The sequence below is a fragment of the Pelodiscus sinensis genome, chromosome 4, assembly GCF_049634645.1.
Source record: "Pelodiscus sinensis isolate JC-2024 chromosome 4, ASM4963464v1, whole genome shotgun sequence".
NCBI lineage: Eukaryota > Metazoa > Chordata > Testudines > Trionychidae > Pelodiscus > Pelodiscus sinensis.
Genome location: NC_134714.1, coordinates 67,220,234 through 67,235,484, shown reverse-complemented (window position 1 = coordinate 67,235,484; position 15,251 = coordinate 67,220,234). Strand labels below are relative to the sequence as shown.

Genomic DNA, 15,251 nt, shown 5'->3' with positions numbered 1-15,251 from the left:
TCGAAATAGCGCATTCACACTGATTGGATGCTAAATCTCATTTAAGGCCGTCTGGAACAGGTTCCGGCAGGGCATAAGGTCAGGAGTTACCTAGTGTGGCTGCTGCCTGAGGCCATCTGGTTGGGGCCAGAGTGGCCAGCAGGGCACCCTGGGAAGGGCTTGAGGCCCCCCCTATTTTGAAATAGCCCCTATTCCACATCTACAAAGCGCTTATTTCAAAATAGCAGTTTTGAAATAGGTGCTATTCCCCATGGAATGAAGTTTACCAAGTTCCAAATGAGCTCTCCGCTATTTCAATTTAATTTTGAAATAGCGGTTGGCTTGTGTAGACACTAGTAAAGTTATTTCAAAATAACAGTTCTTATTTAGAAATAATTTTGCTGTATAGCCATAGGGTCTTTTGCATGTATAATCAAAGCATGTTTATCTCTGAATGGTGCAACTTGAGAACTGATGCATGAAGTTTCTTATATGGCCCCATCACCATAATATCTGACCAACTCAACATTAAATAATTTATTCTCATTGTGATTTAGGAAAAATGGCTCCAAACATCTCTACAGAAAGAAGTCAGGTATGACAGCTATTTTGGTCAAAAGCACCCACCAGTATGTAGTGGTCAGTAAGGAGAATGAAAGATGACAAGAAGCCAAATCTGAGGGAGAGGTTTTCATTCACAGCAAATGTATGACCTCGAGTCCTGCTCTTCCCAGTGGCATCCTGGTTGGGAATAAACAGACAAGTAATCAGATGCCAACTGTGTCAAGCAAGTGTCTTTTAAACCACTTACCAGAATAAAGCAAAATTTCAGGTTAAGGCTCCTAGGCTTGCTAAATTCTCCGCAAAAATCTAATTAGTAGTAGGCAGATCTGACAGATTGATGTCTAAATACTTATTATTGCACAGGTATATTCTTTTTAGGTGAATTATGACAATGTAATTTTATGTTGCAAGAAAATGTTTGGACCTAAATTTATAATCAGTAAGCGTAACATGGGAAAGGGACCCTTTCAGAAGCTCAACAACTTGTAGAAGTGGGCTACTTTCAACCATCAGTTTTTGTTTTTTTGTACACTCAACTCTAGAGACCCTTTCCTCTGAAACAAGTATTAGGGCTGCATTGTGTTCCACTTTTGATATTTTTTAAATTAAACTGTAATTGATTCACTTTCACCTATAAGCCAGACTACAGTAATACATTTTCTTGCTGCCACTACTACTACTACATTTATTCAACATAATTCCCTGATTTTTTTTTTTTTTGTATATTTGTAGCAGTGAGAATCTGTATACCAGGACATAAATAGACAGGACAGTCAGGTGTACTTAGGAGATGCTTTATAATATAAGTGTGATCACAAGGATAGAAATTTTGAAAAGTATCACAAAATTGTATTAAAAATTAGACAAATTAGAAAAAATTGTGACGATTCACCTTTTCTCTAACTAACTAATCAGAAATAGAACCAACCTCTCTGCTCCTACACTGGGAGATTAGCTTTTCAGAGTATTTAGTTCCTGGATGCTTTAGTGATACAGGCAGTCCCCGGGTTACGTACAAGATAGGGACTGTAGGTTTGTTCTTAAGTTGAATTTGTATGTAAGTCGGAACTGGTACATATTGTAGGGGAAACTCTAGCCAAACATTTTTTTTAGTTTTGGATAGCATAGGGAAAGGTTAACTCCCCTCTAATGTTTGTTTTGCTGTCTGTTCCCCTGTTCAGAAGATTTCACATCTATTTCTGTCCCTGTGACAAACTCAGGACTAAAGGAGTAACTCATCAAATACCAAACAGCTCTGCACCATGCTTTGAGCTAATAGCTTTATTTCCACACACCACCCAGGGTTCTAGGAGGAAGGTCCTTTTTTTGCTAACACAATGAGGCCAGCACTTTGTTTGTTTTGGTGGAGTCTTTGTTTGCCCAGGGAGCCCAGCATGTATAGGGGGAGGAGGGGCGGAGAGGCTGCTTTTGTCTGCTGTTCTGCAGCCTGTTGCTCAGGGGAGGGGGCAGCCTGTTGCTGGCAGGGGGGAGGGGGGAGGCGTGCAGGATGCGAGGCCGCGCGGGGGGGGGGGGGCACTTTTCCTCTGCCCGGCAGCTCTGCGGGATCCCTGTCCCTGTGGCCAGCTGCTGCAGGCAGAGGCCAGTTGGAGCCGGCCGAAGAGGAGGAGGAGGAGGTGGATTCTAGGACCCAGGTGAGCGAGCCCCGGGGACGCTGCTGCGCTCCGGGAGCCCGGCAGGCATGTATAGAGGGGAGGAGAGGCAGAGAGGCTGCTTTTGTCTGTTCGGCAGCCTGTTGCTCAGGGGAGGGGGCAGCCTGTTGCTGGCAGAGGGGTGGGGGGGGCAGCGGGCGTGGGGAGGCACTTTTCCTCTGCCCGGCAGCTCTGCGGGACCCCAGTCGGAGCCGGCCTGAGGAGGAGGAGGATCCTAGGACCCAGGTGAGCGAGCCCCGGGAATGCTGCTGCGCATGTGCGGGAGTTGCCTCACCCTGTTCGTATCTAGGGATCCGACGTAAGTCGGATCCACGTAAGTCGGGGACTGCCTGTATATGAGTGAAGGAAGTCAGAAGTTCATTTTTATACAGCACAATCCTATTAAAATGGTGGTAAATGCATATATTTGCACATTGAACTACTGATAGCCAGTCCCACATGTATTAGTTGGAGGGCTAAAGCACCACTGACATGGACCTCATAAGAGATGATAACCAACTGCTGGAGGCCCTGTCAAGAGCGAGCAGTGCCCCAGAGAATCACAATGGGGCACCGTGAGAGTGAGCCCTATAACAATGTGGCTTTTCTCCCTTCATTTGAGAAGGATCAATTCTGAAATTTTTAATGCTTTCTTTATGAAGAAAATGCAAAAAGATAACAAGAAGCTAGGATACTAAACATTAAAAGTACAGCAAGTTGGCTACAGAAAATTATTACTGTCCATATCTTGTTTTGTTACAAAGATAGAAAGTTATGCATATGGATGAGTATCCAAACCATTAACATTTCAGAATCTGAAGTATGACTCCCTTAAATAAGAAAGTTTTCTGCTCTACAAAAATGTTTTTTGGCTAGACTATGCATGGTGAGACAGAAATTGACTCTCTCAATACTATTAATTTCTATGTATAAATGTATACAAAAATGGAGGTAATTGCTCAGTTTCTATTCAAGTTTCTTAAAGTCACATTACTGAACTATAGTTGCCAAAAGAAGAACTGCAAAAGCGACGAGGAGTCCTGTGGCACCTTATAGACTAACAGGTGTATTGGAGCATAAGCTTTCGTGGGCAAAGACCCACTTCGTCAGATGCATGTGGTGGCCACTACATGCATCTGACGAAGTGGGTCTTTGCCCACGAAAGCTTATGCTCCAATACACCTGTTAGTCTATAAGGTGCCACAGGACTCCTCGTCGCTTTTGCAGATTCAGACTAACACGGCTACCCCTCTGATAAAAGAAGAACTGTTACTCACAATGTTATATTCAAACAACAAAATTTCAATAAAGATTTGGTATTCTGTGAAATAAAAAAAGATGTTACATGCTAACCTTTCACAAGTTTTTAGATCAATTTCAAACAAAACCTATTACAATTTCATCTCTAAGGCCCTCCAAATTTGGATCCTTGTCCTTAGTAGGCAAGAAAATGTCAAATTGTCTAAAATTTGCTTGAAAGATTATCATAACTACATATTTCTTGTCCAAATCAGTGCGCCTCTCTTTTGAGGTAATCTTAAAATGGCACCTGTTATTTGAAAAACCTTGTTTACCAGTGATCTGATCTTCCCCTTGTAACTCACATCAACACATTTTCAGTCTGAAGTTTGAATCCTTTTGTACAAATCCTTAAATAAAGTCCTAACGTTAGGGATTCAGACTTTTTCACTAAATAAATAGGACTTTCATTTCTGCTGCTTGGCAGACAAAACTGGAACATATGAACATTTGTTTAAATTAAAATAATTCCTACTTACATGATGCAGTAGGTTGACAGTCTAGGCACTACAGCAGTGGTTCTCAACTCATGGCCCAATTAGCACACAGTTGTATGCTAAAGGCTACCAGGCCCATTAAATGGGGCTAGGGCTTCTGGCCAACCCCACAGGGTCAGGGATGCTGGCTGGCCCAGCCAGGTTGGGATCCAGCCTGCTTCGTTGCTGCCTTGCCACGCAACTGGCCCAGGGTTGGGGCTCTCACTGGGCATCACATGGTGAGTTCTGGGTTCCAGCCAACCACCCTCCCATACAAACCCAGGACTTGACTGCTGGCTCCACTCTGTGGAGGGGTCTTTGGGCAGGAGGCCCTGGGGATAGGGTGTCTGTGGTTGGGAAAAGTGGCTGTGGTTCTCAACCTGTGGCCCAATGTTGAATAGGTTGAGAACCACTGTATTATAGTTTAAAGTAATGAAAGCCAGTAAACAGCTCACCTGGACCATCACATCTATGTAATGTAACCCTTCACTGTAGTTTTGAGGGCTCCACTTTGCTACGTAGAGAGGACCAGACACATGATGAGCAGCCCCCAAATGAACTCCATCAATACTGACATTTACAGAGGTGATGAAAGAAGGAGAGAAGACCAAAACTCTAAATAAAAATAAACAGGTATATCATGAGAGTTGCAGAAAGGTTTGTTATTAGCTCTTGGAAACAAATCATTAGGTTATGCTTCCTAATACCTAAAAGTTCCAAGGACTAACAAGGGAAGAGCTGGACTTATTGTGGGCTGTTTTTGAGATGTTACATTCTTGCTGTAATTTACAAAAGAGGTAGCATACCCTGCCTATCTATACACCTAATCATCCTCAACTTCCTGGGAGCCAAGAGTGGGGGGAAAAAAAAAAAGCGGCAGTCCTCTCCCAAAAAGTGGGAACAGTTTAGTAGGAGTAGTTTTTCTGTCTAGAGAAAAGAGAATCTTAACAAAATCATTTACACATTGTACATATGGTCCTGCTGAATCTGTATATAGCATCAGTTCACATAATCTTCCCAAATATATTTTTACTTAAATGAAAATGTAACCAAAACCTGTATTGCTGATTTAGTGGTAGCACAAAGCTCAAGTGCAATTCTCAGCTTGGATTTCTGACTCTTTACACTGGCACCTTGAAGGAGAGATGGTGTGGAAAGGAGGCTTTAACAGTATTCAACTCTGTCCACACTCCACCTTTGCCAAGGTCAGATGGTGCAAAACTAGACTGTAGAACTGTTTTAACAAAGTAACTTAGGATCCTAACAAGAACAGACTTAGCTAGACTGATGAAAGCAAAGGTGACCCATGTATGTCAAACATTTCATATTGCAGTCTTCAGACACTGGAATCTACACACATTCATACAGATTTTGTCAACATTTATCAGTCTTTTAAAAAAAAATTTCCAGAGGAAGAAGAATAATTTGGTTCATATAACTGAATTTTATGAGAAACATTCACATCCAAGTGAAGCAATTTTAATGGTTTTCCCTTCAGTATTGTTTCCATTTCAATTAAAGTGTAGCAGTTTGCTTCCCCCTGGTAATTTTGTATCCTAAAATCTTCCAAGTTCTTTTACTTCTGATAATGCAATAGAGACAGTGGATAAGGCTCACTCAGATGACAGGATATCACTCATAAGATGCCATGCACACATGGTGGAATATAGTTAGTTGGGTGAGTTAATTATTTTCAAAAACAGATTAAATCCAAAAAGCCAAATTCAAAATTTTAGTGCTTTTAGAAAGAAAATCTCACTTCATCCTATCAAAGGTACTAGAATCTAAACTTCAGATATGTCTCCTTGTTGACAGTCTCAAAATTTTATTTGGTCTAATACGGACTACAATTCCTTCCTGCTACAAAGCCTGTTTAAATTCAATGTACAAGCTAAGTTAATACTTCCTCAAATGTTAAGACTACAATTTTCATTAAGATGTCAGAATCCTAATTCAACATGGAGATTGTACTAAAAGATGCACATTTCACTGGATCTCCATTTTGGTTTCTGCAAAGATCTAGCTGAAAGTTTACATAAGGTGGTAGTGGTTTTGGCAAGGAAGCACTTGTAAAATTCTGTAAACTATCTACTTCAAGTGCTTTCACCAAATTAAGATGAAATATAGCTTTGGAAACTTCAGCAGATGGAAAAGAAATAAGAACTATGAAAACATCTTACTTTGTAAGTTTACCTTTTGTAAGTTCTTTTATATCTGTTGTTGATTCTTGGGATTCAAAGGTATAATAAAACACTGTGTAGGCTCATTAGTAATGGATCTGGTAATTTCCCAAATTCATTCAGCAGCTCATTAGTTGTATTATTATTTTTTTCTTAAATTAGTAAATGAGACAAATCTCAGAGTCAGAGGAATAGTCGTGTTAGTCTGGGATCTGCAAAACCAACATGGAGCCCTGTGGCACCTTGAACACTAATAGATTTATTTGGGTACAAGCTTTCATGGGTAAAACCTCACTTTGTCATGTTTTTATCTACAAAAGCTTGTGTCCGAATAAATCTGTTATTTTGTAAGGTGCCATAGGACTCCTCATTAAATGAGAAGCATTTATATTTTATTCCTTCAATCAAATTCTCTTGCTTTATTAAACTGTAATGATTTCTTGTGCCATTTCAAGGTTAATTTTCCTATATTTCTGCCTAATATGAAGCAATAAACATTCCTGTCTCTGTGTGTGCAGTAGGGATGTTGAATATTGGTTAACTGAATAGTCAAGTAACCTCATGACATTTTATCGGTTAGTCGACTATTCTATAGTCCCTGGTGGCAGGGCCGGCAGCCAGTATATCAGAGGCAGCAGCGTTCGGTGCCAGGTGGGAGCTGGTCTGCAAGGAGAGCTAGTTAAAAAACCAGCTCCTCTTGTGGACCAGCTGCCTGTTGCCCTATACTGCTGCTTCTGAAAAAGAGGCAGCAGTGCGGGCTGCCAGCAGCCCATGTCTAGGGAGAGTCTAAGCTCCCGTACCCACTGCGAGGCAGAACTGAGCTGGGCTGCCCGCCCGGATCTTAATACACTTGAAATGCAGAGCTGCAGCAGGGTTAGGTCCTGGACCCATTGCAAGCCAGGACGGAGCCAGGCTGCTGGCCAGCCTAATAAAAATGTATTGGCTTGAAATGGAGGGAAATGCATGTAGTCTACAGCATTAACCTATAAGCTTTTGGTTATCAGTTAATCGGCTACACTATTACATCTCTAGTGTGCACATCTAGCACAGAGGGTTACAGAAATGTACTGAGTCTAGAATATTATGTGAGATATCAAAAGAAAGCCAGATCTCACTGGTCATTAATATCATTGTGAAATGTATGTACAGAGACTATGCAAAGAATATGTTTCAAAGTCTATGTTAAGGCAGAGTTGACAAACAGGTTTTCTGTTAAGCAAGAGTTGTTTGCTTATTTTTCTGTTGAGATATAAATTATGCATTGTAAGCGAACATACTGAACGTCTATATACATATAAAGTTAACAAGGAGATGTGAAATCAACAGGGAAGCAGCACATAGGAAAAATAATCCATGGGTGGTTATTCTGACTCTGAGAACAGTCAATGTAAGCAGAAGGCAAAGAAGACCCTCTTATTCTTGCACCTAATAAGTAAGTGTTGATTACATTCACGAAAACAGGATATCAACCAACCTTGGTTGAAAAGCTGCAGAAAATTCTGGGGGTTAGGAAACTTCGTTAGACAGGAGGTTAGCTTGTTTAGTCTCTATAAAACAAGTTATGATTTTGTTTTATATGTACGCTTTTGTTTCCATATTACTTCATATTTCTGGAATATTTGGTAACAAAATTATCCTTGTTTCCACTACAAATATATCTCAGTGCTGTGATACACAAGGAATGCCTTGGGGACAACAGACTTGGTATTCCTAAGACTGTTCAGTAGACAAAGGACTGGACAGAGCAGCGGTTCCCAACCTTTTCCAGATGGGGATCCATTTTGACAATTCAGGAAGACTTGGTGACCCAGTGCAGTTAAAAAAAAAAATGTGTGAATGGCTCCTTAAGAACCACCTGGGGAGACACCTGGTGACCCTTTTGAAATGTAATGGTGACCCATATTTGGGTCCCAACCCAGAGGTTGGGAAACCCTGCCACAGAGGAATGCTTAAAGGGCCTTGAAGGCTTGAGTACACCTATTGTTAACCTGCAAGACAAAATAGACGCTGCCACAGCCCAGAGTACAATGCTTGGGTGGCTAACAGACTGATGGTATCAGAAAGCTGACACAAAACTAAACAAAAACAAGTCTTCCTCACACTAGAAGTAGGATAGGAAACCAGGTGACTCAGGCTATGTCTACACTACAGGGTTTTTATCCCGGAAAAACTCCGCCGCGTCCAGGGAACGTGTCTGCTCTTCAGCTTTTTTTTTTTCGCAGAAGAGCAGACGTGTTCTTTCGGAAGCCCTGTCTTCCTCCTTCCACGAGGAAGAAGGGTTCTTCCGAAAGAGGAGGCTTTTCGAAATTTGGTCCAGTGTAGACGGGCCAAATTTTGGAAAAGCCTCTTTCGAAAAACTATCGGAAAAAGAAACGCAAATTGCGAAGCGTACCTTTTTCCGATAGATCATTGTAGTGTAGACATAGCCTCACAGTCCTGGGTACCCTGAGAACTGAGAGAGTGTGAAAAAGAGTCTTTGTGTGTGTAGTAACTGGCAGTTAGAGATTAAGCCATTTATTTCCAGCCCCTCTTTTTCTGCAACACCAAAAGGAAGCAGCAACAGGGTGTATGGGCTGTCTATGTGAAGATCTCATCACTGTCTTCCTAATTTCTAAAAAGGCTTCTAGGGAAGTAGGTACTGAGCTCCATTCCCCATGTCACACGGGCTGAGCACACACTCTCAAGGAACAGTCAACAAAGGTACTTACTCCCCTCTGGAGCCCCAGTCACGTTATCATTTTATAACTGTGAATGTTTTAGAAAGGGCATGCCCAGGAGAACGGAAGTAAACAAGAAACAAACTGTATTATTCAGTATTACTATAAATCCAACCATATTAACAATTTAAAAGTAAACAAAAATAGAAATAAAAACAGTACAGGTTTAAAAATACATAAACATGAACATAGGCAGAGGCTGAAAATAGGCAGATTCAGGCTAAAAAAAAACCTGAAAGCAGAAGCATAAAACATGCATAGAAAAACTTAGATGAATATAAGCGAACATAAAAAATCAAACTGGTACACATAGTTGTATACTGAGCCATTAACAATTATGATCAAGGACTAATTATGGGCCTAGTTCTGCCTGCTTTGATCATACAAATAATACCATTGGTTTCCGTGAGAACACTTGCATGAGTAAAGCAAATGTAATATAGCTCTATATAGCTTGCTCCTATCATTCAATACCCTTCTAGAGAATTGGATTTGGACAGCAATTAACATATGTTAACTTAATGTACATCTATAGTGCCAAAAAAAAAAAAAAAAAAAAAAAACCCACACATCCACACCACACCACACCCCCAAACACACACAGAAAAAAACAAAGACAAACCTACAACCCCCACAACCTCCCACCTCCAAAAAAACCTGCCCCAAACACAAGTTATCAACGTGGCAAATCTCAGATCTGTAGCCAACAAACACAGGCTCACATTACAAGACAAAAATAGCAGGGTAGCTGCTGCATCCCAGGTTCTGACACTCTGTCCCCCCCTTTACCAGCTTCAGAGCCTAAAAGGGAACATTGCTATTTTTAGTTTGTATCATGAACCCAAGTCAATTGACCTGGACTCTCATGCTGGCCACAGATTGTTTTGGTTTTTTTGCAGTGCATACACATATGAACAGAGACACATATACAATGATTTAATCACAAACACCTAACTGTAAAAGAACTTCTTGAAAGTTTCAAGAGACCCTAGAGTACCTGATGTGGGTGGAATGAAGAATTTTCACTAGTGGTTCATGAGTAGAGCTGCTATAAAGTAACGATTTGGGGTTGGTGATGAGAACAGCTGGCCATTCCTCAAAGTTCACATCTGCAAAGCTAAGGAGGTCATGATCAAATGCAAGGATCCGGTACCTGATGATCAGAGGTTAAAACAAGACAATGTTGTTAATGTCGACTATTACAAGGGGACAGGATTCACAAATTGCCCCAAAGCTTTTAAACTAGACTGACTCATTTATTTGTGTGTGTGTGCACGCGCATGTGTGCATCTGTGTGAGAGAGAGATGAGTAGCAGAGGGGTACAGTTTTTAGATTGAGACTTTCAAATTCATGTTGCTTATTATGGAAGCACCATGTGCAGTCTCATAGTTGACACAAGTTGAGTTCTGACCTTGTAACAGGCAGTCAATCATTTTGTTATATATTAATTATTATTATTAAAAATATTTAAAAATGAGGGGTCCTTTGGCACCTTAGAGACTTACAAAAATATATATGGTATCATGAGCTTTTGTGGGCAAAACCCACTTCTTCAAATGAGCGTAGCAAAGGGCACAGAAACCCCAAAATTTAAAACAGAAAAAGAGAAGCGAGGAAGAGGAAGGAAAAAAATATTTATTATTAAAAACTAATTAGTATTAATTATTTGTATTACTATTTCACTTAGAGCCCTAGTCACTGACCAGGACCCCACTGTGCTAAGCATTGTACAACCAAACTTAACTTCCCCAAAAATAACAGTTTTCACTTTTTGAGCATGGAATGAATTTTAAGAATTTATGAATTAATAGGTTTGTTTAGGAATTAGAAATAATTATGATGGGTCCCTGTGATATTTACACCCCATATCTCAGTTTCTCTCTCACAAATTATTTTAATAATAGGCCAACGGTGATGCTTCACACTTCCGTTATAGTTAAAACTCAATGAAATTTTGTGCATACAAGGAGGAGGACACTGGAACAGGGCAGTGCTACGGGGTGAGGAGGGGCTGCGCCGTGTGCAGGAGTGGGGCAGCCGCAGTAGGTTGTGGAGCAGCCAAAGCTGCGTGCCCCCAGAAGCCTGTCCTTGCCGGAAAAGCCCCAATGGGAGCTTCCTATGGGCTCTGAAGGGGGCAGGGTAGCAGAATTTTTTTGCGGAACCCCGAGTTACACTTCATGGAACCTCAGGGTTCTGTTGAGCACCATTTGGGAAATACTGCACTAGACTATAAAGCCAAGTGGCTGAAAGAACGAGGGGGCTGCAAAGAAAGGGGCTGCTCCCTGGAATGAGGGAAGTTATCAAGGAGATGAAGAAAGTCCAGGGGAAGGGTAAACACTGAGATCCTGTCCTGAAGTAAGGAGTCTAGCAAGAGGCTAGGAGGGGGTAAAGTAGCCATGGAGGGTAGAATAGTCTCCCGTGATAAACCCAGAACCAGGCAAGGGAAGCAAGAAAGGGTGGGTAAGAAGGAGCCCAGGGAAATACTGAGAGGGCTGGGGATTGAGCAGACATAGGTTGCTGTGTATAGGATCTCTGAGAGAGAACCCAGTGTGATACGTGGGCTGGATTCTCCTGCTAGCCACTGGCACAAAGCCCCAACTAGAGGCTGAACACATCTGCAAGGGGCATTTGGACAGTGGTCCTGTTGGACTTTGTAATCCTGGAAGGGGTTAACTGAATGGCTGGAAGGCCAAATTACCAGAAGATAAGTACTGAAGAGAAAGCTTTCACAACATGGGATGCCTCCTTCTGCTAACTTTCCCAGATCTGGACAAGAGGCATCACACTAGCAGGGAGTGGGAATTCTATCATACCTTGGTATGTGTTTTACCCTAAATTACTTATATTTATTTGAATTGTAACACTAGTTTAACACAGTTATTATTAAAGGTGTTTAATCCAGATTTAATTCTTAGCATCCACAGATTAAAGGATAGTATACCAACCCACTAGACAGCACAGATTCCTTGCAACATCTACCACATTTCAGTCTATTGATGCTGCATTTATCAGACTATTTTTGTTTTTTAAGCATATGAACAGAATAAAGCTGATGCAAAGCAATGACATTTTAAAGTACCAATACTGATGTTTTAATTACAGCTCATGTAGCAATCTTGTTACTGAACACAAAGATATCTGCTATTTAGATTTCCTATATTCACCTTCTAAATATACAAAATAAGGGAAATGGAGTGAAGAAAAGTATTTCTTGGGCATAATTTCTTATAATTATTTCAAACTATTAGCATAGGGGAAAAATTCAGCATTAAATATGAAGGTATTTTTCATTAACTTTAATGGTAGGAGCTAATGCACTGAAGATATCATGTCTTCTGAATTCTCCACAAAAAATAGAAAGGGTCACCACTTCAACTGGTAGTGTTTGTGTATTTGCTTTTTCACTGAGGATTTACTCACTTTCTATTATTCATCCAGTCTCCCAGCTCCAGTTCCAGAGTACCCTGAGGGTGTCGACAATGCAGCGCTGGCATCAATCCACCCAACGTATGGAGGTGACCACACAAATAGGCTGTAGCAGAGCTATTCAAAAACAAGATGATTATTTTACTAGGAGGAAAATGCAACCTCAAGGTAGCTGAAAACTGATGGGCATATTTATGAAGAGGAGGAGGATTAAACATAGCTTAATGCTGGAAATATATAGAAAGAGAAAAAAGATCTTACCTCATTACTTTTCGTACTCCCGGGGATGGGGAGATGATTGTTGAAGTAGGATAATGGCCAAACCAAATGGTTTGGTTACTATGATAACTTTCTTTGACCAAGGACAACAGCTCTTCCATTTGACTCTGAAATGGCAAACAAATTGAAAATGTGTGTCATTAGCATTCAGGCTACATGGATCCAAGAATCAAACAACACAAATATAAAGATACTTTAAAAATTTTTTTTTACAAGAGCCTGTACATAAATGGAACTTTCAGAACTGTTGTCAATACCCCCAATTTACATAGCACTCAAAGTACTTCTTTTACTTCATCAATGGTAAAAGCAGCATAAAGAAGATCTGCATGAGATTTTTCCCCCGAGAAGGTTTCTGCCCATTTTGGCTTCAGCATAAAAAAAGCATGCAAGCTGAGAGAGGTGACAGAGGTCCAGAAAAATGAGCTGAAAGAGTCCGTTCTTCCTAGAGAGAGAAACCCAAAAAGCAGTGATGGGAAACTACACTTCTACCACCTTATGTGTGAATCCTATAAGAATCAACTGTCTCCCCAGTTTTTTTCAACACCTACATGCAGCCATTAGGTAAACTGACTCTAGTGTCAGCAGTATGTTGATGACAATAAGTAGGATTGCCAGGTGTCCAGTTTTGAACCAGACAGTCCAGTATTTGAGCTTTCTGTTCAGGAAACAAATTACGAAAATATAAATGTCCGGTATTTTCTAAATAAGATGTAATGTAGATTATAATGTAATGTCAGGTGTGTCCAGTATTTTTGTTGAAACCACCTGGCAACCCTAACAATCTGCTCTACACACAATCACATTGCTACCACCAAGAAGGCCCATAAAATAAATGAGATCAGCTCATGGATAAAGAGCAGCTGGCTGTATCTGTGAAAGACAGAAGTGATGCTAGTGGGTAAAAGAAACCACACAACACAACTGATCAATTCAGTGCACTGTTTAGGACTACACTCGAATTCCTCACAGATGCTAAAGCTCTCACACAGCAGCATCCACAAATAATGCTTTCTATCATCTCCAGTTGTATAGGAGGCTCTGCTCCATCCCAACAGATGGAGAGCTGGCTTTTGTTATTTATAGCTTTGATCCTTCCCAGGTATACTACAACACTGTGATATATCTAGGCACAAAACCTTTAACATTTAAGAAACTCCAGCTAGTACAGAGCTCTGCAGCACATCTCCTCAGCAATATAGGCTACCACAAATACTCCAAACCCATTCTCTACTCCTTACACTAGCTTCCCAGAGAATTTTCAATCAAGTTAAAGGTCTTGCTCCTTATCTTCAAGGTGCTCCATGGCTTGGGCCTAGGGCAGTGGTCACCAACCTTTTTCAGAGCAAGATGACTTTTGAATTTACGGGCAACCCAAGATCTACCGTAAGAGAATGTTGTAGATAAACTGTCTATTTTTAAATTATGCTATATATAAAATTAAAATCACGTTTATAGTTATTTAATAAATGATCTGTTTTTAATTTATGCTATGTAAATCTAAAATGACATACTGATAATTATACATTTTGTCCTCCAATAACAAAGTCTCAGTGTGACATCTGTGATTGAACATTATCTGTCAGTGTCTTGAAGTCTGGGTTGTAGTTTGAGATTGCTAATTGTATACAGTCCATCAGAAGGGCATCTGTGAGGCGGATGCGATACCTGGACTTCACTTGGGAGAACACTGTCTCACAGAGGTATGTGGAGCCAAGGTATGCCTTCACTTTGAAAGCACAAGCTGATAGAAGTGAGTATTTTTCTCGGTTTACAAGTCTCCAAAAATCACTGTCCCTTGCTCTGACTTTCAGCTCAATATCATTCTGCATAGTAATTATCTCCATATCAAGTCCACTGCTTTGTAAATGAAACACCTGATGAAATTTGGTAGCCAAGCCGCCAATGTCTTCTATTTGAAAGAATGGATTTGAGACAAACATGACAATTGGTTCCATCACATCTAATTCCTGAAATCGCCTGTTGAATTCCTCTGCTAATTTCCTCAGGTGAAACCATTTTTCTGGGTGGAACCATTTTTCTTTCTCATTGATTTTTTGTGGTATTCTCTCCAGATTTGGGAAATGATGCAGTGTTTTATTCTTTAATTGGGAGGACCACAGGCCCAGTTTTAATTTTAATGCATTCACAGCACTGAGCATATGTGTTAAGTCTCTGTCCTTTCCCTGAAGTTTACAGTTCAACTCGTTATGTTTTGATGTTATGTCTGTAAGGAATCCAAAGTCTAGCAACCATGCACTGTCTGACAGCTCACTGTACACTTCATTCCTTGATTTAAGAAAAGTGTTGATTTCAGACATCAGCTCTAAAAATCTTTGCAGGACCTTCCCTCGACTTAACCACCTCACATCAGCATGGAGGATTAGTTCACTGTAGGCAGCATCGAGTTTGTCAAGTAAGGATTTAAACAGTGGTGTTGAAGGGGTCTCTCTCAAATTGAGTTTACTATCTTAACAACTACTTTCATTATATGAGAGAAGTCCATAAATTTACTTGCTAATACTTGCTGGTGGATTATACAGTGATAATTGACAAAAGAAGGGAAATGAGGATCATTCCTGCAAAATGCAACAAAGCCCGCGTTTGCGCCAAGCATGGCTGGTGCACCATCCGTTGTGATGAAAATCAGTTTCTTGATTGAAATGTTTTTCTCAAGCACA

The 15,251-nt window shown here is 40.6% G+C and overlaps 1 protein-coding gene across 9 annotated transcripts in view; it reads right to left on the bottom strand.

Moving 5' to 3' along the window:
• Nucleotides 1-15,251, bottom strand: part of TMEM62 (transmembrane protein 62) — a 71,122-nt gene that overhangs the window by 17,380 nt on the left and 38,491 nt on the right. For 8 of the 9 annotated variants that reach the window (XR_012903456.1, XM_075927251.1, XM_006128616.4 and 5 more), the window contains 5 exons: nucleotides 12,553-12,677; nucleotides 12,286-12,408; nucleotides 9,862-10,017; nucleotides 4,423-4,582; nucleotides 607-720 (listed from right to left, as the gene is read on the bottom strand). Coding sequence is in view for 8 of the 9 variants with exons in the window: in XM_075927251.1 (XP_075783366.1) it covers nucleotides 607-720; nucleotides 4,423-4,582; nucleotides 9,862-10,017; nucleotides 12,286-12,408; nucleotides 12,553-12,677 (678 nt within the window). In the remaining variant the exon portion in view is untranslated. Of the gene's footprint in view, nucleotides 1-606; nucleotides 721-4,422; nucleotides 4,583-9,861; nucleotides 10,018-12,285; nucleotides 12,409-12,552; nucleotides 12,678-14,084; nucleotides 15,247-15,251 lie in introns of those variants that run through there. The other variant, XM_025187501.2, reaches the window with a different exon arrangement.